At 49.6% G+C, this 22,559-nt stretch overlaps 1 protein-coding gene across 2 annotated transcripts in view; it reads right to left on the bottom strand.

Moving 5' to 3' along the window:
- The window catches only part of ITSN2 (intersectin 2), a 1,173,023-nt gene that overhangs the window by 783,976 nt on the left and 366,488 nt on the right, over positions 1–22,559 (bottom strand). For both annotated transcript variants that reach the window (XM_085610587.1, XM_085610588.1), the window contains exon 6: positions 10,970–11,167. In XM_085610587.1, the coding sequence (XP_085466713.1) occupies positions 10,970–11,167 (198 nt within the window). The remainder of the gene's footprint in view (positions 1–10,969; positions 11,168–22,559) is intronic.

The following is a 22,559-nucleotide window of genomic DNA, read 5'->3' as shown; positions in this document are numbered from 1 at the left end:
AAGTCTCATTGGGGCATTATAAAAGACGAAGGGGGAAACATATGGGTAAGCCCCTTAAAAAATCTCTGTTCAAGAGGTGATCTGAAAAGAGAAGGCTGATCCGGCAGCCAAAGAAAAGCAGACAGAGCCGAAGGCAGCCCATCACAGTGCCCAGAGAAGGGCCCTACTGGTCAACAGACCATTCTGTACAGTATTTACAAACTTTTTGCCATTGGAAGGCGTATACCGACTTCATGGAGGGATGCCTGGCTGCCAGAATAACCTCACAGACTTTGGCAGTAATGTCAAAAGCGGTCGCCTAGCGAGAGCCACCTGGGAAACTCCAGCATGCAAAACTGCTGACATTGGGTGTTCCCTTCGGAGGCATATAGATCTAACCAAGGCTCTCCCCACTGTTGAAAGAGACCTTGCATCACTTTCGGATGTAGACGCCACCTGTGATCCGCAAGGCACCGACTGCGGAGCACGTCCACTCTGGTGTTCAGAGAACCAGCCAGATGTTGAACTACCAGGAAAATGCCCTGTTGTTCCAGCCAAGTCCAGAGATGCAGGGCCTCTTGACAAATGGTCCTCGGCCCCACTCCTCCCTATTTCTGGCAGTACCACATGGCGGTACTGTTGTCCGTGAACACCTGAAGAACAAGTTACTTACCTTCGGTAACGATGTATCTGTAAGAAACATTAGTTAGTTAGATTCCTCACCTTAGAATATCCCCAGGCGTCAGACTGGATCCGGAAGATTTTTGTAGCAATACCCCTTGCGCGTCGCTAGGCGTCGTCTGCGGCTCCGCGTCCGTCGTTGGCGTCGTGCGCCGGAATGACGTCGTCGGAGTACTTAGACGCCGCCCTCGCGCGCGGACGTCAGTTCTTGTACATAGCTTTCCGTGCCAGGAACGCAGAGCCATGCAAGAGACCGACACTGGTGCCAAAAAATCTAGGGCCCTGAAAAGGATAGCCTTAACCCTAGACATCAGTTCGCAGAACGGGGAGGATGGGTGGGTCGGTGAGGAATCTAACTAACTAATGTTTCTTACAGATACATCGTTACCGAAGGTAAGTAACTTGTTCATCTGAAAGAAACACGTTAGTTAGATTCCTCACCTTAGAATAGATACCCAAGCAATACCAACCCCGGTGGTGGGTCTGCGAACCAATATCACACCAAAAAGTCCTGGAGGACAGAACGGCCAAAGAAGCCATCCCTCCAGACTTGGCTGTCTAGGCAATAGTGCCTGGCAAACGTGTGCAGCGAAGCCCACGTCGCCGCCTGACAGATGTCCTGCAAAGGGACTCCCCGTCCCAAAGCAGTAGTAGCCGCTGTGGCCCGAGTAGAATGGGCTCGCAGCCCAACAGGAGGGACCTTTTTTTGCCAGAGAATAACAGGTTTTTATACACAAAACGACCCACCGGGAGATGGTCCGTTTGTGCACAGCTTTCCCCTTCTTAGCACCCACGTAGCCAACGAAAAGCTGGTCGTCCACCCGGAACTGCTTTGTGCGGTCCAAATAAAAGGAGAGCGCACGTTTTGGGTCCAGACGGTGGAGCAGCTCTTCCTCTTCGGAAGGATGCGGAGGCGGAAAGAAGGTGGGCAAGGTGACAGATTGCCCAAGATGAAAGGGGGTCACCACTTTCGGTAGAAAGGAAGGACGAGGCCGAAGGACAACCTTGTCCGGATGAACAGATAGAAAAGGAGGCTTGGACGATAGAGCCTGGAGCTCACTCACCCGTCTAGCCGAGGTGATGGCTACCAGGAAAGCAGTCTTAAGAGTCAGAAGACGAAGAGGACAATTGTGAAGAGGCTCAAAGGGAGCGCACATCAGAAACGTTAAGACAAGATTCAAGTCCCACTGAGGCATTACGAAAGGGACAGGAGGGAACGTGTGAGTAATGCCCTTAAGAAAGCGTGACACTACAGGGGACTTGAAAAGAGAGGGCTGATCAGGAAGCCGTAAGAAGGCAGAGAGGGCAGCAAGATAACCACTTAAGGTGCCCAGGGCAGAGCCCTGCCGGGCCAAAGAAAGAAGAAAGAGGAGAACCTCAGAAAGAGGGGCGGAAAGGGGATCCACAGCCGTTGCTGTGCACCATGCCACAAATTTGTTCCACCGGCAGGCGTATACCGACTTTGTGGAGGGACGCCAGGCTGCCAGAATGATATCACAGACTTCAGGTGGCAAGTCAAATTGCATCAACTGCTGCCGCTCAATCTCCACACATGGAGGTGGAGGCTGGACAGGTTCGGGTGGAGGACCGTTCCCTGCTGCTGCGACAGAAGATCCTCCCGAAGGGGCAGACGTATCGGAGGATCGGTCAACATACTGAGTAGCTCGGGATACCAGTACCTTCGTGCCCAGTCCGGAGCCACCAAGATGACTTGGGCCCGGTCGCGCCTGATCTTCTTCAGCACTCTGGGCAGAAGTGGTATAGGCGGAAAGGCGTACAACAGACCGCCACTCCACTCGCGACGAAAAGCGTCGCCGAGCGAGTGCCGCCTTGGAAATTCCAACGCGCAGAACTGCTGACATTGCGCGTTCTCGTCGGTGGCGAATAGATCTAACCAAGGCTCTCCCCACTGCTGAAAGAGACCTTGCGCCACCTCAGAGTTCAGACGCCATTCGTGATCCATCATGCACCGGCGGCTGAGTTCGTCTGCTCTGGCGTTCAGAGAGCCCGCCAGATGTTGAACCACCAGGGTGATGCCCTGGTGTTCCAGCCATGTCCAGAGGCGCAGAGCCTCCTGACAAAGGGTCCACGACCCCACCCCGCCCTGTTTGTTGCAATACCACATGGCGGTGGTGTTGTCCGTGAACACCTGCACGACACTTCCCCGGACAGAGGGGAGGAAGGCTTTCAGTGCAAGTCGGATCGCTCTCAGCTCCAACAAGTTGATGTGGAGGCGAGACTCCGCCGGAGACCAGAGGCCTCTGATCTCTGCCTCTCCCATATGGCCACCCCATCCCAGGAGGGACGCATCCGTCACTACGACATGCTCCGGTAGGGGTAGGAAGAGGCTCTTGCCCGTGACCCAATCGCGGTCCGTGAGCCACCACTGCAACTGCTGTGCAGTGCCCTCCGAGATCAAGACATGGTCGGACAGGTTGCCGTGATGCTGGGCCCACTGAAACTTCAGGTCCCACTGCAGAGCCCGCATGCGCCGCCTGGCGTGATGCACTAGTAGGATGCAGGAGGCCATCAGCCCCAGAAGCCGCAACACTAGCCTGACCGAAACCCAGGATAGAGGCCGAAAGATGGGAATCAGGGCCTGTATATCCCGGACCCGCTGTTCCGGTGGATGAACCCGGAACTGCGCCGAATCGAGAACCGCTCCGATGAAAAGGAGCTTCTGAGAGGCGCTCAGGTGTGACTTCGGCACGTTGATGGAAAACCCCAGCAAATGCAGGAGATCCGCCGTTGTCTGGAGATGGGAGACGACTGCCTGGGGCGAGCCCGCCTTCAACAACTAGTCGTCGAGATAGGGGAAGACTGGAACCCCTGATCTGCGCAGATGAGCTGCGACCACCGCCATCACTTTCGTGAACACCCGAGGGGCACTGGTAAGGCCGAAGGGGAGCACGGTGAACTGAAAGTGCTCCTGACCCACCGTGAACCGCAGGTAACGCCGGTGGGCCGGCAGGACGGGGATGTGGAAATATGCGTCCTGCAAGTCGAACGCTACCATCCAGTCTCCAGGGTCGAGGGCAGCTAGAACCTGAGCCAAAGTTAACATTTTTAACCGTTCCTTCCGGAGGAAGGCATTGACGTTCCGGAGGTCCAAGATAGGGCGTAGGCCCCCTTTGCCCTTCTTGGGAACCAGAAAGTAGTGGGAATAACAACCACGACCCACTTCTGGGCTCGGAACGAGCTCGACGGCCTCCTTGGCCAAGAGGGCCGAAACTTCCTCTCGCAGAAGATTCAAATGATCCTCCGAGATACGGTGGTGCTGCGGTGGCATGGCTGGAGGGGTCGTCTCGAAGGGGAGGGAGTAGCCCCTTCGGACGATTTGCAGCACCCACCTGTCCGAAGTGATGGTACGCCAGTGGAGCAGGTGATGGCGAACCCGGCCCCCCACTGGCGAGGAATCGGCCTGAAAGCTCAGACTAGGAAGGCTTTGAGGCGGATGCTGCCGGGGTGGATGTGGACTGACCGCGTTGTCCTCCAGTACCGCCTCGGCGGAAACCGCGACCGCGTGCAGGCTGGTTCTGCGGCCGGTGGCTAGGCGAACGTGAGGAGGTGCCCCTTCCTTGGCCACGAAAGGAGCGAAAAGCGGAAGTTTTTGGCCGCAGGGCCGAGAGGCCCAAGGACTTGGCCGTAGCCCGGGAGTCCTTGAAGCGAGCCAGCGCACTGTCCGCTTTCTCACCAAAAAGGCGAGCGGCATCAAAAGGCATGTCAATGAGAGTGCTCTGGACATCCCCTGAAAAGGACGTGGACCGCAGCCAGGCGTGACGTCGAAGCGCCACCATGGTAGAAATCGCCCTACCCAGCGAGTCCGTAGTGTCGAGTCCACATCGGATGGCATGGCGCGCTGCATCTCTCCCATCGGCCAGAGCCGAGGAAAGCCGTGCCCGGGCCTCCTCCGGGCAGAGGGGCAGCACGTCCTCCACCGTATCCCACAGAGAGTGGGAATAACGGTCCCAGAGACAGGCGGTGTTCAAAGACCGCAGGCCCAAACTGAGCGAAGAGAACAGCTTTTTACCGAACTGTTCCAGTCTCTTGGAATCCCGGTCCGGTGGAGCGGACGGGAAGGAGGATTGGGAGGTCGAGGCCTGGATAACCAGACTCTCGGGGGTGGGGTGTTGGGACAGAAAACTGGTGTCGCCCGGAGCAGGGCGGTGGCGCCTGGCAACGTTCCTATCCACAGGAGGGACTGTGGAGGGCTTGGACCAGGTGCCCTGCAGAACGTCAATGAGGGCCTCATTGAATTGCAGCAGAGGCTCAGTGGAGCATGCGGCAGACTGAAGCACCTCAGTGAGGATGTTAGTCCTCACAGCCACGGCAGGCAGCTCAAGCCTAAGGGCCGCGGCCGCCTTGCGCAGCACCACAGAAAAAGCTGCACCCTCCTCCGAAGCCACAGTCGGAGGAGAGATGAATCCAGTGTCCGGTGAGGTATCCAAACCACTGGCCTCCCCCAGTTAATCTGCCCAGTCCTGTGCAAGTTGGCCCTGAAGGGCCAAATGGTCCTCGGACCCCTCCCAGTCACCCCCGTCATCCGATTCCTGGTAAACAGGAGGAATGATCGGAGCCGGTCGATAGACATAGTGTGTCTCTAGCGGCGTCGGATGTGGCGTCGGGCGGCGCCGCATCGGCGTCGGGACCGGACAGGGGCTGAACCAGGCATCGACGTCGACCGGAGTCGGCGTCGGAGGTGGCACCGGTGTCGACGCCGGCGGAGGAGGCGTGACAAGGTCGACAGGCGTCGACGGGGGCCCAGGCTCGGACCCCTCGGGGACCTGCGGCGTCGGGGCTGGAGCCTCCAACGGTGCCGGGGCCGGAGCCACCGGCGCGCAAGGTCGCCCAGTCGAGTCCGCAGGGCCCGAAGGCGCGCCAGCGGGCGTCGACGGCGGGGCCAGGCTCCTCATGGCCGAGAGGAAGGCACTGAGCTCCGCCGGCGTCGCGTCAGTCCCAGGGACCGGTGGGTATGGGGACGTGCGCGGCGCCTGCGGCTCCGGCGGAGCCGCGGGGGTGGAACCACCCTGACCCTCGGCCGAGTCGCGCGACCGGCGAGGGGAGTCCGAAGAGCGGTGTCGCCTCTTGGACTTCTTGGAGCGCTTCGACTTACCCGAAGACTTCGAGCCAGACGAGCGACGATGTCGAGTGCGGCTCCGCGACCGATCCTTGGACCTCCTCCTGGACCGGGATCGAGAGAGGCGCGGAGCCGAGTGGCGAAGCTCGAGAAGCTTGCGGGACCGCTCCCGTCTCGCTTTCGAAGTCAGGGCCATACAATCGGAGCACGACTCCGCGTCGTGGTCGAGGCCCAAGCAGTACAGGCACCGGCGGTGATGATCGGTCACCGACATCAGTCGGTGACAGTCGTCGCAGGCCTAGAAACCAGGCATCCTACCGGCACCAGAGTCGAGAAAGTGACCAAAAAGAGTCAAAAAAGTTAGTCAAAAATTGACTAAAGGGGTAGCTCTCCCGGATCGGCGCTTACTGGCGCGGAAAAAAGAAGAGTTGACGTCAGCGCGCGAGGGCGGCGTCTAAGTACTCCGACGACGTCATTCCGGCACACGACGCCAACGACGGACGCGGAGCCGCAGACGACGCCTAGCGACGCGCAAGGGGTATTGCTACAAAAATCTTCCGGATCCAGTCTGACGCCTGGGGATATTCTAAGGTGAGGAATCTAACTAACGTGTTTCTTTCAGATCTAGCCTTCCTTTGAGAGATGGTAGTAAGGCTTTCAGTGCTAACCGCATCGCATGAAGCTCCAACAGGTTGATATGGAGCTTGGCTTTCGCCGAAGACCAGAGTCATCTGATCTACACCTCTCTCAGATGGCTGTCCCATGCTTAAGGGACGCATCCGTCATTATTGTGAGATCTGGGTGGGGAAGAGAGAGAGGTGTGCCTCTGACCCAATCGTGGTTTGTCAGTCAAAGCATGTCGTTCGCAGTTCACTCCGATATCTGAAGTAGGTCGTGTGATTTCCCCAATGATGTGCCCACTGGAACTTCAATCTCCCACTGGAAAGCCCTCATGTACCATCTGGCATGGTCCACTAGCAGGATGCAAGAGGCCATGAGGACCAACAACCTCAGTGACATTGTCACCGAAAAGGAAAGAGGCTGAAACATCGGTATCATAGCCTTAATATCCTGGATTCGCTGTTCAGGAGGAGAGGCCCAAAACTGCAACGTGTCCAGAACTGCTCTGATGAAAGGAAGCATCTGAGAGGGAGTCAGGTGTGACTTCGGCACATTGATACTGAACCCCAGCAAATACAGATGGTTCGCCGTAGTCTGGAGGTGGAAGACAACTGCTTGGGACGAGCCCGACTTCAATAACCAGTCATCAATAGAGGGGAAGACTGGGAACGCGGATCTCTGCAAATGGTCTGCGACCACCACCATCACCTTGGTGAACACCCGTGGAGCACTGGCGAGGCCAAAGGGGAGCACGGTAAACTGAAAGTGCTCATGGCCCACCGTAAACCGCAGATAGCGACGATGGGAATATGGAAATAGGCGCCCTGCAAGTCCATTGCTACCATCCAGTCTCCTGGGTCTAGGGCAGACAGGACCGGAGCAAGGGTTAGCATCTTGAACTTTTGCTTTTTGAGGAAGTAGTTGAGGGCCCTGAGGTCTAGGATAGGACAAAGGCCTCCGTCCTTCTTTGGAACCAGAAAATAGCAGGAATAGTAACCACAGCCTATTTCTGGCCCAGGAACCCTCTCTATAGTTCCCTGGGCCAAGAGGGTCTTGACTTCCTGGCGGAGTAAGGCAAGGTGATCCTCCATCAGCCACTTGTAAGTTGGAGGCATGGAGGGCAGGGCAAACTCGAAGGGGAGGAAGTAGCCCCTTCGGACTATTTGCAGCACCCACTTGTCAGAGGTGATATCTCGCCAGTGGTGGAGGTGAGGCATTTCCATGATCTGGAAGGATCGGAAAAGGAACTTTTTGTGGTGGAGGAGGGGGTTGTGGCTTGACCTGACTTCTGCCCACCTAACCCACGGGACCGGGGTGAACCACGTCCACTGCCCCACAGAGGTTGTTGAACTTACAGGGGCCTCTGGCTGGAATAGGGTTGGTGCGATTGGAAGCCCCTTCCATAGACAGGAAAGGGGTGAAAGGCAGACACAGGCCAAGTTGAGGTGGAGAGCCTCAGGGACTTGGCCGTAGCCCCCAAGTCCTTGAAGCGCTCAAGCACTGCATCTGCCTAGTCTCCGACGAGACAGGAGCCATCAAAGGGCATGTCCATAACATTAGCTTGGACATCCCTCGAAAAGCCAGACATCCTCATCCAGGTGTGGTGCCTAACAGCCACTGTCGAGGAAATCGCTCTGCCTTGCGCGTCTGTCGTGCCCAAGCCACATCATATGGCAAACTTTGCTGCATCTCTCCTTTCTGTAATAGCTTGGGAGAGGAGGGCCCAGTCTTCCTTCGAGACTCTGGGCAGCACTTGCGCAACCATATCCCATAAAGAATGGGAGTAACAGCCCAAAAGGCACGCGGTGTTTACCAACTGCAATCCTACGCTGGTGGAAGATAACATCTTCTTACCAAAGCTGTCCAGCCTTTTGGATTCCCTGTCCGGCGGTGCGGATGGGAACGCGCAGTGGGAAGTGGAAGCTTGGACCACCAATCTCTGTGGGTGAGGTGGGTAGAGAGAAAAGAAGGCCCGCCCGGGGCAGGGCAGTGGTAGCGTGTAATGGTTCTATTCACAGTAGCCCCTGTGCTGGGCTTGAACCAGGTGCCCAGTAGAACATCTGTCAAGGCCTCATTGAAAGGCAGCAAGGGTTCAGAAGAGGAGACACCAGGCTGCAGGACCTCAGTCAGGACGTTAGTCTTGACTTCCACAGTAGAAAGCTGCAGGGCCAAGACCTCCGGAGGCCCATGCACCACCACTGCAAATGAAGCTTCCTCCTCCGTAGCCAGGTTAGGGGGAGACAGCATGCCAGAATCTGTGAGGAATCCAGGCTGCTGGCATCACTCAGGTCCTCATACCAGTCCAGGTCTTGATTGGGTTGCAGGATTTCTTCAGGATCCTGCTGCCCCTTCCAATCTTCATCATCCATGTCTAACCCTTCAGAATGGGGCAGGTTGAACGGCATGGAGCCACACGGCTCCATTGGCACCAGTCTCGGCTTCGGTGGCCGCCCGACCGGATCCATGTCATCTGGAATGACGATGAGGGAGACTCCGTCAGTGGGTGACGGCGAGGGCCTCGACGTCAGGCGCGGCGACAGGGAAGGTTGTAGAGGTATGACCGGCGCCAGTCTGGATCCAGGAATGGATCCAAGATGAGGCCGTGGTGCTGGGGATGGAACCGCCGGCGCAGGACCCACAGGATCTCCTTCAGCTGAACCTGCGCGGCCTGAAGGTGCGCCGGCAGGGTCAGGCAACCCAAATATGGCACACATGGCGTCGTAAAATTCTTTTAATGGGGCGGGGGTCACTCCGGCCCCAGAAAGGGAGAAAAACATTGAGTTGACACAGGCACCCACCCTGCGTGGGGCCTCGAACGCAGAGGCTCCACAGTCCCGTCGCACGCCAGACAGGGCGAAGTCGAAGCACGCTTCGACTTCTCCTTTTTTTTTTATGGTGCTTCTTACCTGACCACGATGACTTTCAGGAAGAAAACTTCAACCCCCGGAGCGGTGCTCGGACCTTCCTCTCAACCGGTAGCGAGATCGATGAGGAGACCTCCGTGGCGCCGGATGTCAGGCCACGATAAGCTTTAGGGACCACTCCCTCAAAGCCTTCGGCACCATGGCTCGGCAATCGGAGCACGACTTTGTGTCATGGTCGCGCTGCAGGCACCAGAGACATAACAAATGGGGGTCTGTGACCGAAATGGCCCGGTGACAGGCGCTACACAGCTTGAACCCAGTGCCTTCTTACTAGACATACCAAGCACACCGAAAGGAGTAGACAAAAAGTCGAAAAAAGTCTGTCAAAAAGTGACAGGGGATAGCTTTCTTCGATGGATCTGTGCTGGCTAAAGTGAAAAAAAAAGAACTGACGTCAGCACACCAGGGTGGCACCTATATACGACACAGACATCACGAAGACGACAAACCAGAAGCCAATGACGCCACACAGAGTCAAACAACACCACCTATCAGCATGCAGGGGTACTGCTATCAAAGTTCCGGATCCAGCCTGATGCTTGGAAGTTCAAAGGTAAGGACTCTGCGGCTAGATGTCTCTATCAGACGGTGACGTTACATAGATTCCACCACCAAGTAGCCGACTTTGCTAGAAGAAATGTGGCGTGCAAGGTAAAATACAACACATCTGGTAGGATTGTCTACACATCAAATGCTTTTTGGTTGAGAAATTGACCGCATTAGGCAAAATTCTGGGTTGCCCAGTTCCCAGCGATATAGCTACAGTTGTATTAGGTTTTCAATCAGCCAATCTGGAGCATCAAAAAGATGTGATGAGATAATAATGTGGAACTGCCTTTGGGCTAAAGTGACATCAGCTGCACACTAGGAAAAAAGAGCTCCGCCACCTATGACTCACTGACATGCTGAGCCATGGAAAAGCTTACCCAAGTGAGCACCCTCCAGACTTCGAGGCAATATGGGGACTTTTGGTGGCATATCTTTCAGAGGGCCTCCCACTGCTTATATAACAACCAAGACTAAAGGTACTTAATTTCTTTACATACTGATACCCCTGGTATGCCCTCCAGCAGATTTTACATTTTAGTTATGCTACTATGAATTTAGTTGGTTATGAGTGTCAATCTGTACCCTAATGGTTTGGATGGCCTCTGACTCATTATAATCCAAATGGAACTCAAAATATTGTTCTTTGATACTAAAGTGGAACTGGGAAAGTGGTTTGGAGGGTGTGAAAGGGGAGATACTGATAATCTAAGTATGGTAAGGTGTCTATTTTTAAAAATAAAAAATGGGAATGCTGTTTTCTGTTTCAAGTGCAACATAGAGGTTTTTGTTGTTCTCTCATGCTACTTCGAAGTGTAATGCACAGCAACTTGCCTTCCTCCATGGGACGCTATTCAATACACAGATTTTACTTAAATGGAAAATTTTATAAAATGCATTGGTTAAAACATAGAGGTAACAATAGACCAATTTCACAAGAGTAATCCATAAAATAATTTCCTCTTGTGAAAATGCACTGGAAACATAAAATGGAATAGAAAGCACACAATTCCTTCCATAAAAACAAAACAAACACATAATTATATTATAAGTAAACCAGCAGTACAAACATTCGTCACACAAGTTCTCCCAACAGACTAAGATTATACTGATAACTCATGAATGCGGAGTTCATACTTACTTGAAGACAAAGGCATTGAAAAAGGCTGAAGCAGACCAGATGTTCCATTTGGCAACGTTGAACTACTAGAAGGCACTAGAGAACCAGGAATAACCAACGGAGGCAGAGGGCTCATTGAAGCCAAAGATGGAGTTTGTAGCAACTGTAACATTGGAGGCATGGGTGGTGGAATAGACAGATTTGGCATACTTCCCATTCCTAACCAGAGAAGAAAAGGTCATATTGTTTTATTTACTTTACATGCCTGCCCTGCCATCTCAAGTAGTTTCAACTAAGAAACAATGACATAGCATTAAGATCCCAGCACCAAATTTTGAAGCGAGCACGAGTTGGCTACAATATAACTGATTAACCACAATTTTATTTTATTAGAGGCTAACACATCATATTTAGTAGAACATTAACATTCTAAAGAAAAAAGTGCCTTACCTTCCATAACGATATTTCTGGTAAATACTACTATACTAGGAGTATTTGAAGAAAGCATGGTGATCCATAGGCATCCCAGGACTGGTTGAGAGATACTGCGACAATGACCACACTGGATACTCAGCATGGGCTTTGTTCTTTAATAGCCAGGTCCTGACAAGTTTTGGAAGCTCGTTGCTAGTTGTCCGCAAGGCCGGGGCAAGGGGCTTTCAAAGTTTGGCAACACTGAAGCTAAAGGACCGTCCTCCACTTCTGGCTCTTCTAATGGGGAGGGGGGTAAACAGCGGCTAGGTGTGCGCTGGTGGATCTTAGTACCCAATGGGGTGACGAGCTGAGATGGGAGATCCTTGTGAGCGAAGGGCTCTATGTGTAGTGTATAAAGCCTCAAATTCGATTCAGCTCTTCAGGGTCCTTCAGATCTTACTATAAGCAAAAGCAGTAACTCATCAGGGGAAGAGAGAGGGCAGTGAGGAATATGCAAGAAGATCTAGTATCCCACAAGAAATATTGTTACCAACCATAAAAGTCAAAAACATAGGTGTGAGGCAATGATTTTTGGGAATAGTACTTAAGGATGACCACCTGCGCATCTGATAAATATTAGTCACTGGGCCGTCCCCTGGTAAAAGAAGCAGAAGTCGCCCGGCCCTTGAAGAGTGGGCCCAAATGCCAGCCGAAGGGGCTTTTCTTGGTCGGAACATAGCAGACCTTAATGCAGAGTAACCAAACATGAGATTGGGAACTTAGGTAACACTTTGCTCTTCTTAGCGCCAGCAAAGCCTGTAATGGGAAGACCAGGACAACCAACTCAGTCTTGTCAGGTACTGTCATTAAAATAAGACACTTCAGGCTAGAGGCCCAAGCTTTGCAGTCACTACTCCTCTCTGGTCGGGGAAGGAGGAGGGACAAAGGATGGTGGATTGATGGACTGGCCCATGCGGGTGGCCAAAAGAACAGAAGAGGGCATGTGTGAACCCATCAGGTGGGCAAACCAAAAGGGCCTGCAGGTCACCAACATTATGGCTACAGATATAGCCATGAAGAATCAGCTTTCAGCATCAGTAGAAGAATCAGGCAAATATGTATTGGTTCATATGGGGGAAGCCATGAGGAACATTAACACCAATTTAAAATCCCTCTATGGAACAAACAAGAGAGGGAGGGAACAAACAAATAAAAGAAACGTTTCAGAAGATGTGGTGCATGAAGGGACCTAAATAAGGAAGAGTGGTCAGGAAGGCACATGAGAGGAGAGGGCAACCAAATTAACAAGTTACTTACTTTCGGCAACACTTTTTCTGATGGATACTCTGTAAGAAAAAGCATTACGGAATGTAAGTAACTTGTTCTTCTGATGGATATTTCTAACTACAGAGTCCTAACCTTGAGAATAGATAACAGATCAGTGTCTCCCAAGGTGGTGAGTACCAAAGTGGTGGGTCTGTGAACTGACTCAAGAAAAAACTTCCTTCAGGACAGACCGGGCAAAATGCTCAGCTCAATGGATTTGACTCTCTAATAAGACCATGTAGCTGCCTGCCAAATAACCATCACAGGCAGTCCGCTTGCCAATGCAGTGGTAGCAGCTTTGGCAGAATAAGCCTGTAAGCCTTCTGGAAGCTGCTCCTTGTCCAAGGCGTAGCAGTTTGTAATGCAGAGAACAATCCATCAAGAGATGATCTGTTTGTGCACTGTCTTGATCTTCTTTGCCCCAAGCTAACTCCACAAAGAGCTTATCATCCACCCTATGGTCTCTGATGTGATGTAAAAGCAGAGCATTCTCTTGAGATCCAGTCAAGGAGTCACTCTTCCTCTTTCGAAGGATGAGGTGGAGTAAAGAATGGCAGAAGGGTGATTGCCTTCCCGACAAAAAACAGTTTTACTACTTTTAGCAGAAGGGCAGCACACGTTCTCAAAACCAGCTTGTCTGGGAAGAAGAATGTGTAAGGTGTCTGGAGAGGAAGAGCCTGAAGCTCATTCACACTGATGTTAAGTCAATCAAAAAGACCATTTTCAGGTTCAACAGACACAATGGAAAATTTTGCATCAGCTCAAAGGGGACACACATCAAAGAAAATAAGAACTCCACTGTGGCATCACAGTGTGGCAAACCTTTGAAACACCTGATCACAACTGGTGACAAACAAAGAATGCTGATCTGGCAAACGCAACAAAGCTGGAAGGGCTCACAAATTATCAAAAGGTCAACACAAAGTTGCATGCCAGTTACATCATGTAGCGTGAATATGTCATTTATGACAACTATGGCTCAAGTCCTGTTTGGACATACTTCAGGGCGTGGGCATAGTTAGAAGTTTTTTTCACACTTTGAAGAGGTGTAAATCATTATCTGGTAAATACCGACTCTTCCAGTTGCCCTCAATTATTGCATCTATGGAACGCAATATGTTCGCTGCACTAACTACACTCCCCATGATGCAATGGGTGTTGGTGTAGTTGTCTTTATGGTGATGTCACTGGCTGGTACCACATCGTAACACCACATTGTAGGCTATTCTTATTTGGGGTTGGCCATACATATCCAGTGTTTATACATTGAGTGTTTATACACTAGAAAGGGTTATATCACTCACTTCAGTTGCCCGAAATTGAGACCCACCAGGAAATGCGCTATTCGCGCTGTGAAAACTACACTTCCCCTGATGTCATGGGATATTGTGTAATTGTCTTTTTGGGTGACGTTATTAGTCAGCGCTACATCGCTGGAAACTGATTTCACCTGCAGAGCTTTTCATAACATAAAACCCGGGGTTCCCCTGCCGTCGGTTACCTGCCATTTCAGCTCAGAAACGGCCCGAGGTACCGACGAAAAAAACAAGATACTTACCTGTACAGTATGGTTCTCCAGTATTGATATCTTTCATAGATTCACATGCTTGTATCTTCCCCGTCATCATGGTGGGAGTCTCACGGTAAAGGAAATAAATAGCAGTAAAAGGAAAAACTGCATAGATACCATAGATAAGTATAGACTTTGGTAGCCTAGTACCCTCATTATGTGGACCAAATGTCAGACAATGAGACACCAAGCCTGAGATCACAATCCCCAGCAGAGCCATCATACCTCAGATTTCCAGCCTATAGTGCGAGCCAAGAAAGTATATAGAGATAAAAATGGTCTACCTGAGAAACGGGGAGGCGGGCGGGCCGCATGTGAATCTATGAAAGATATCAATACTGGAGAACCATAGTGTACAGGTAAGTAACTTCTTTTTTTCCAGCATTGAATCTTTCATAGATTCACATGCTTGTATCAGAATAGAGAGCAGTACTCATACAAGGAAGCGTTTCCAGGATAGAACCCTTTTTTGCTAAGGCTCTGCTACCTTATTGCGAGTCTAATATATACTCTAGAAGCTAGAATGGATTGTGTGTCTCAGCATGTACCATATTGTAACATATCATATAAAAAAAACAAAGACACTTAGTCAATATTATTCAATGTAACACTTAAGGAAAAAATTAACAAGAAAAAACAGCATTTTTTTTAAATTGTAAGGAAAATACCTTAATGAAACAGGTGACGTAATACGGCTTGTCCCACCGCTCAATCTGCTTTCCAAGCTGTGTCCAGACAGTAGTGCCTGGTAAACGTCTGGATATTCTTCCAAGTTGCCACTCTGCAAATATCTGGGAGCGATACTCCCGCAAACAATGCGGCTGATGTCGCTATTTTCCTGGTTGAGTGAGCTCGAACTGTTGAGTGTAAAGGCCTTCCGGCCTTCTCGTGGCATAACGTAATGGCCGAGGTTATCCATCTGGATATGGTAGTCCTTGACAGAGCCAAACCTTTCTGGGTCCAGCAAACGCTATTAACAATTGATTTGTCTTTCTAAAGGACTTTGTTTTGTCAATATAAAATTTTAAACACTTCTCGAGATACAATGTGTGCAAAGATTTCTCCGCTGGAGAAGATGGGTCTTTAAAATATGTTGGCAGAACAATAGGCTCGTTGTGGTGAAAATCTGAAGGGACCTTCGGAATGAATTTAGGCTTCATTCTTAGGATCACCTTATCTGTTTTGAACTGAAGAAACGGCTCCGTGATGGAAAAAGCCTGAATCTCACTGAACCTTCTGACTGACGTCAGAGCCAGGAGTAAAGCCACCTTCCAAAATACAAACTGCAGCTCTGCTTTGTGAATTGGTTCAAAAGGTGGTTTCATGAGCAGTGCCAGGACTGTGTTAAGCTGCCACGACACTGATTGATGTCTAATTGGAGGGAAAACTCTGAACAATCCTTTCAAGAATTCCTTTATCACTCTCTGAGACCAAAGAGATGGATGGTTTGGTCTTCTGCCATATCTAGAAATGGCTGCAAGATGCACTTTGACAGTTGCGTGAGAAAGGCCTGCCTTGGCTAAATGTAATAAGTAAGGAAGAACTTGTTCTGGAGAAGAATGCAAGGGGTGAAGAGATTGTGTCGAACACCATTGGCAAAATATTTTCCACTTTGCCACATAAGTTTTATTTGTGGAAATTGCACGAGAGTGAGAGAGAATATCTCTGCATTCTTGTGGAATATTCAAGGACTGAAATTCGTGCTCATGAGGTTTCATGCCGACAAGTTCAGCGAGGCCAAGTGGGGATGAAGAACTTGCTCCCTGTTCGTGGAAATTAGATTTTGAATTAGAGGAAACTGCACTCTGGGAGTCACTGATAGCTGAAGGAGCTCCAAGAACCAGAATTGTCTCGGCCATGCCGGAGCTATCAGAATTAAGTGACACAGCTTCGATCTAATTTTCTGAGCACCTACGGGATCAGTGGAAATGGGGGAAATGCATATGCGAACATTCCTGTCCAACGGAGCTGGACAACATTCCTCCAACATCCCGACTGGGGGAATCTGCTTGCGAACTGTTTGCATTTTTTGTTGTTTCGATTGGCAAACAGGTCCAGAGCTGGAGTGCCCCATAAGTGAAATATTTGAATAAGCTGATCCGGATTCAGTTCCCATTCGTCACAAACGCTTACTGATCTGCTTAACGAATCTGCTCTTGTATTGTGAATTCCGGGAACATGTTGAACTTGCAAAGAGATATTGTGTACTAGAAGCCATTTCCAAATTTCTTGAGCTTGCGCTGATAGGGGCTTTGATCTGCTTTCCCCCTGTTTTATTAGATAAAACATTGTTGTGCTGTCTGTTCTGACTAGGACTGGTGAATCATGAATCCTCTGGAAAAAGGCCTGTAGGCCATAGAACACCGCTTTTAGCTCCAATAAGTTGATGTGCAATTGAGCCTCTTGTTCGCTCCAAGGTCCTTGAATTTACAGATCTTGGAGGTGAGCTCCCCATCCTTGTAAGGAGGCGTTTGTTGTCATTATAGAACTGGGAGATTGAGGCTCGAAAAGTAGACCTTCCGATAGGTTCTGTCTTATTCCCCACCATGACAATGCTTCCTTTATTTGAGGATTGATGAAGATCCGATCCTCGAAAGAGCCTTGATGCTGCACCCATTGGAGGTTGAGAAGCTCTTGTAGAGGCCGCATGTGAAGCCGGCAATTCGGAACTAAGGGGATGCAGGATGACATCATCCCCAACAAGGATTTGAATATCCTTACTGAAGTGGACTTTCTTTTCTTTAGTTGAGAAGTCAGCTTCAAAATCTTCTGGATGCATTCCTCTGAAGGGTACGCTTTTGCTTCTCTTGTTCGTAATAAGGCTCCTAGAAATTGAAGAGACTGGGACGGAATTAGAGAAGATTTGTCCATGTTTATTATTAAACCCAGAAAGTGGAAGAGATTCATGTAACATTCCAAGAATTCTCAAGTGTCTTGGTACGATGCGCCCTTTATCAACCAATAGTCCAGATATGGATATATCTGATGACCTTGCTGCCTCAGATACGCTGCGACCGGCGCCATGCATTTCGTGAACACTCTTGGCGCGGATCAGAGACCGAAGGGTAACACTCTGAATTGGTAGTGGTGCCCTGCCACCGAGAATCTGAGATACCGTCTGTGTTTGACGTGGATTGGAATAAGAATGCATCTAATAGATCTAAAGATGTCATATATTCCCCTCTGCCCAGCATCATCAGAATTTCTTGAAGAGATAGTATACGGAAAGATTTTTTCCTGATGAATTTGTTTAAGCCTCTGATATCCATTACCTGCCTCCATTTGGTCGATTGCTTTTTCCGTATCAGGAAAAAATGCGAGTAGAATCCTTTACCTCGCTGTTGAAGAGGGACCTCCTCTATTGCTCCTTTTACAAGAAGAGACAGAATTTCCACCTTGAAGCCCGAGAGATGTTGCTGTTTTCTGTGAATGGGAGGTCGGTCCGGTGGTTTGTAGAGGAACTCTAGGGTGTGACCCTGATGAATTATGTCTAGCACCCATCTCTCCGATGTTATAGACAGCCAATGGTGGTAACAGGAAGAGAGGTAATGGTTCTGATGGAGGTTGTGGAATGATTGGGTGGTTGGCGCCTTGGAATTGTCACTGTCTCCGATTGGCGTCCTGTAATTTACCTCTTGCAGATGGCTTTCGTCTGGGCTATTGTTGATAAGAAGTGTTTGAGGATCGAAATTGCTGAGTGTTTGAAAACTGTCGGTACCCTTGCTGATGGTACGGCTGGTATCTATTAGATTGATAGGAAGATCTCTGATGATAGTGTCCTTTGATCCTCTGCCACGAAAGGACTGAAATCTATCTCCTGCAGGGAACCTAACGCCCTTGCCGTATCTGTATCTTTTCTAATACCCTGCAGGGCATCGTCAACGTGGTTGCCGAATAAATTCTCTTCATCGAAACGCATGTCAACTATCTTGGCCTGCACTTCTGGCCTGAACGAGGTAGCTTGTAGCCATCCTTGCCTGCGAAGTGCTACGGCTCCTGCCTTTTGTCTGCAAGCCACTTGTGATATATCCATGGCTATGTCTATGGATTCTGATGCAGCTCTAGCTCCGTCCTGTAAAATGAGTGTAGCCTCTTCCTTCTTGTCCTCCGGCAGAAGTGATAATAGAGGAGCTATAGCCGACCACATTTGCCTGTTGTAGCGGCTCATTATGGCGAGCGCATTTGATGGTTTAATAGACGCTGCTGCCATGACTGTAAAGCGTTTGCCTGTTCCATCCAGTTTTTTTTCCCTTCTTTGTCGGGAGGAGCTGTACATGCAGCCAATGGATTTTTTTGATCGTCTTTAGTGCTGCCTGCATCACCACAGATTCTAGTCGGGATGCCCAATAAGGCATCCTGGAGATTATTCGGGAGCCCGATACTTCTTTTCTTTTCTGAGTACCGAGGCTGCGACGGAGGCTGTGTTCCTCATAATTTTCAATCCTTCCTCCCATATAAAATTTACCATGGGGATTGTTCTTATTGATTTTCTAGAAGATTCTTTGAAACCATATTGGAAACAATCTGTTTCCTTAACTGGAAGAGGGAAATCAAACCTCTTAGAAGCTTTTTCCATGAGCTTGTGGAATCCCACAATGTCCTCAGGTGGAGAGGTCGCTGGAGAGGGTGACGGCGAAGATGGGATAATGTATTGGTCCCATTCGTCACCCACAAGATCGTCTTGAGTCAGTTCTCCTTCCACAGGTTGGTCTTTCACTTCGCTGTCAACTAAATCTTCCCGGATGGTAATGACCTTTGGAGTGCGCACCTTTTGCACCAGGGGCGGATGTTGCACAATCAGAGCCTGCATGACAAATTGCGGCTTACTTGAAGTGTCCAAGGAAGAGGCATCAGCTTCAGGGAAACGGCAATAGTAATCGTTGATCATGCTCCTAAGATCCGATATTAGAGAAATTGACATGGACACAGACTCTTCTCTGACAGTAGGGGCGTTATCCTCCTCCTCTTCATAGTCGTAGGATTGTTGAAAAGATTCATATCTCTTTGAACCGGATAGAGGACGATCTTTAAAAGAGAAATCCTTTTGCACTTCTTGATATTCCTCCTCATCTGTGTCTTGACTCTTAATTTTCAGCTGGGAGGGACTATATGCGACCCCATCTCCTGCATCTCAAGATGATTTGACTGAGGAAACGGAGGCATTTTTGTCCAGGGTGTAAATTCTGAATTGCCTGATCTCTCCGGCAACAGGGGAAACCTCTTAATAGACATCGTCAACAGCGATCTTGAAATTGGAGATTTAAAAGTTGTCGTCGACGGAGCGCCCGTCAACAAAACCGACAATGGTATCAAATGAATGGTCGTCGACGATGTCGTCTCCGTACTCATCATCGACGGAGTCGTGAACGGTCCAACCGTCGCCGGTTTCGTCTTCGTAATTGCCGTCGACGAGGCTGTCGTTGTAACTGCCGTCGCTGACATTATCGACGTCTTCATTGACGAAACGGTTGTAAACACACTTATCTTCGTTGATGGATCCGATGACGAAGCCCTCGTCTCTGAGGACTTTTTGAGAGGAGTATGAGGCAGTGAGGCGGAAGAGGACTCCTTGTCCTTAGATTTACTGATATTTTGTTTTTTCAAATCAGATTTTGCCTCAGAAGGCTCTCCCTTGCTTTTTGAAGAGGAGTGAGCCTTAGAATCATCCTCAGAGTCAGATTCTGAAGTGGCCTCTTTCTTTTGGAGCCACAACAACAAAAACGTGCCTCTCTATCTTTAGGAGTCTTTGCCGAAAATGTTCTACAATGTTTGCACTCCTTAGGGACGTGCTTGGGATGGAGGCAGTATAAACAGTCCTTGTGGAGGTGCTCAGAGAAGAGCCTGGCTTTCCCACAAGAGCTACAGAGACTGATCAGCCTCTTTTTTGAGCTTTCAGACATTTTGAAGTAAACTGAAGAAAGACAATACCTCAATTCTAGAAGGATATGCTGTGAAAAAGCAGGTCAAAAGTTCACCCAAGGGAACAAACTGAGCAGAGCTCAGGGAGACTCCTTCTCACACAACGGCGGTTGGAAATCTGAGGTATGAATGGCTCTGCTAGGGATTGTGATCTCAGGGTTGGCGTCTCATTGGCTGACATTTGGTCCACATAATGAGGGTACTAGGCTACCAAAGTCTATACTTATCTATGGTATCTATGCAGTTTTTTCTTTTACTGCTATTTATTTCCTTTACCGTGAGACTCCTACCATGGCGACGGGGAAGATACAAGCATGTGAATCTATGAAAGATTCAATACTGGAGAAGTTGAGTGCCTTTTTTTAGCGTAGTCTATGTTTAGCGTACTCTACGAAACCGATTTGATAATCATTCTTTGAACGCAGTTAATGGTGCGTAGTCAATGGAGTGCAATTGTTTTGCTCTCCTTTTCTCACGCTTATCTTTTAAACTTGGCATGTCATGCACTGTTTTCACCATCACGGTGTTTAGTAAACAGGCCTTCTGGTCACCACACCTGCTGTATAAGAGTATTGAGCGGTGACCTTAGATCCCTTGTGTTACATATAACAGTCCCTGTAATACATGTGAGATATACTGTAATCCGCTTGAGCAGGTGGATTGCACCATACCTGCTGTATAACATTAATAACTGCTGTATAGAGTATTGAGTTGTATGTGAGAAGGGACTGTGGTTCCGTGAATTCTGAACACGTTCAATTAAGGTCGTCATATTCTAATGATCTTGGTATCAGCGAACCGCGTATGACAAGTGCGGTATGCATGAGCATTTTCATCATTCTACACCAAGATTTTGACTGTGTATTGGACGATCTAGTTGGTACCCTTGGGATTCATTTTGTGCACATCCGCCATTTCGTGGTTGCCCTCACCTAGGCAAATGATTAAGAAATGACTGGCCAAGCAAGCCTCCAGGGACTCATACCCCTTACCTTGAGTGCGTGTTGACTTCTATTTGACCTGAGTCAACTGACCCTGTTGCCCGAGGCCAAAACTTGTTAAGCCAGGCCCTTGTTAAGCAGCTGGTCAGATAGTGATCAAAGAACAGGACATTATTGACCCTATGGTACACGCACACACCCCTCTATCTTGCCTCTCATCTGTTTCTGCTCTTTCCCTTTTATGGCCTTATGGGCTAATTATTGATTTGGGTTAAGGTCTTTTATGACGGGTTCGTCCAGCCTGTTCGAGCAAGAATGCTGGATTTTTACCCTGTCATTGATGATGGGCTGCTTAACTGAATGTGGGTTTGTCGTTATCTGATGCCTCTGTAAATGTCATCCTCTGATTGGTCAAACCTGTAAGTAATTGATGCTAGCCAGGAACGTGGTTTTTGACATAAAAGACGATGCTCCACTCCTTTTGGTTGAGCAGTCTCCTGAGAACATACACCGTGTTGTACTTCTAGGATCTCTGTTACTGGCTGCAGCTAATAAATATGATCTCTGATGTCACCAGAAGAATCCCGTGTCTCTGTACTCTAAGACAGGTGAACCCGAAGACTGAGGGCGTGTCCCCTGCGCCGCTGGGATTAAATGCCCGGTTCTTATTTATTTATCTATTTATTTTTGAGATTTATACAGCGCGTACAATTGCCCGTAGGCGTCTCGTTCTTCAGTTGGCGCCCAACTCGGGGCGACTTCAGCGGTACCGGTCCAAGCCTGAAGATCGTGAGGAGCTTCGTGTGAAAATTCTGGAGGGAGGCCTACCACTTCATCGACCCCTGTATGTCGTTGTGGTCCGAAAGTCTTTGCTGCGAAGTTCCCCGCATTCCGACGGCTACAAGGGACTGCTGCCCTGACTGTCGCCCTGTCTTGGAGCCCTTTGATGATTTGTAAAGCAAGACGATAGACAGGTCTTCTGGCGACGTCATCGATATTTCAGTTAAGTATGAGTGGAGCGTCTCCCAGTTTGTTTTGGTATCCTTCGGGATCGCTTTGATTTGGTATCCTTCGAGATCGCTTTGATTTGGTACCTGCAGGCCCCAAAGCCGAGGGACTTGTGTATTCACGAGGCTATCGTTTCTGATACTCCCTTGAAGTTTGAAGCTAGACTAGTGAGCGAAGATGCCTGGTCTTAGCAGACTTGGAAAGATATTTTGTTATGGTTGTAAAAAGGATTCCCGATTGGAGGACTCGTGTCCGGTGCCTCCGATCGGAACTCCGACCTATGAGCTCTATTTGAAACACGGCGTGGGCCCCATCACGTATAATGAGGTATGGATTAGGTATACTAGGAAAGATGGTGTCCTAAAGTGGCCCCAATATGGTAGCTACGATACGGAAATTTTAGATAATTTAGAAGTCAGACTCTTCAAAAAGA

The sequence above is a fragment of the Triturus cristatus genome, chromosome 6, assembly GCF_964204655.1.
Source record: "Triturus cristatus chromosome 6, aTriCri1.1, whole genome shotgun sequence".
Classification (NCBI taxonomy): domain Eukaryota; kingdom Metazoa; phylum Chordata; class Amphibia; order Caudata; family Salamandridae; genus Triturus; species Triturus cristatus.
Note: the sequence above shows the minus strand (reverse complement) of the source record. Positions and strands in the feature narration are given on the sequence as shown.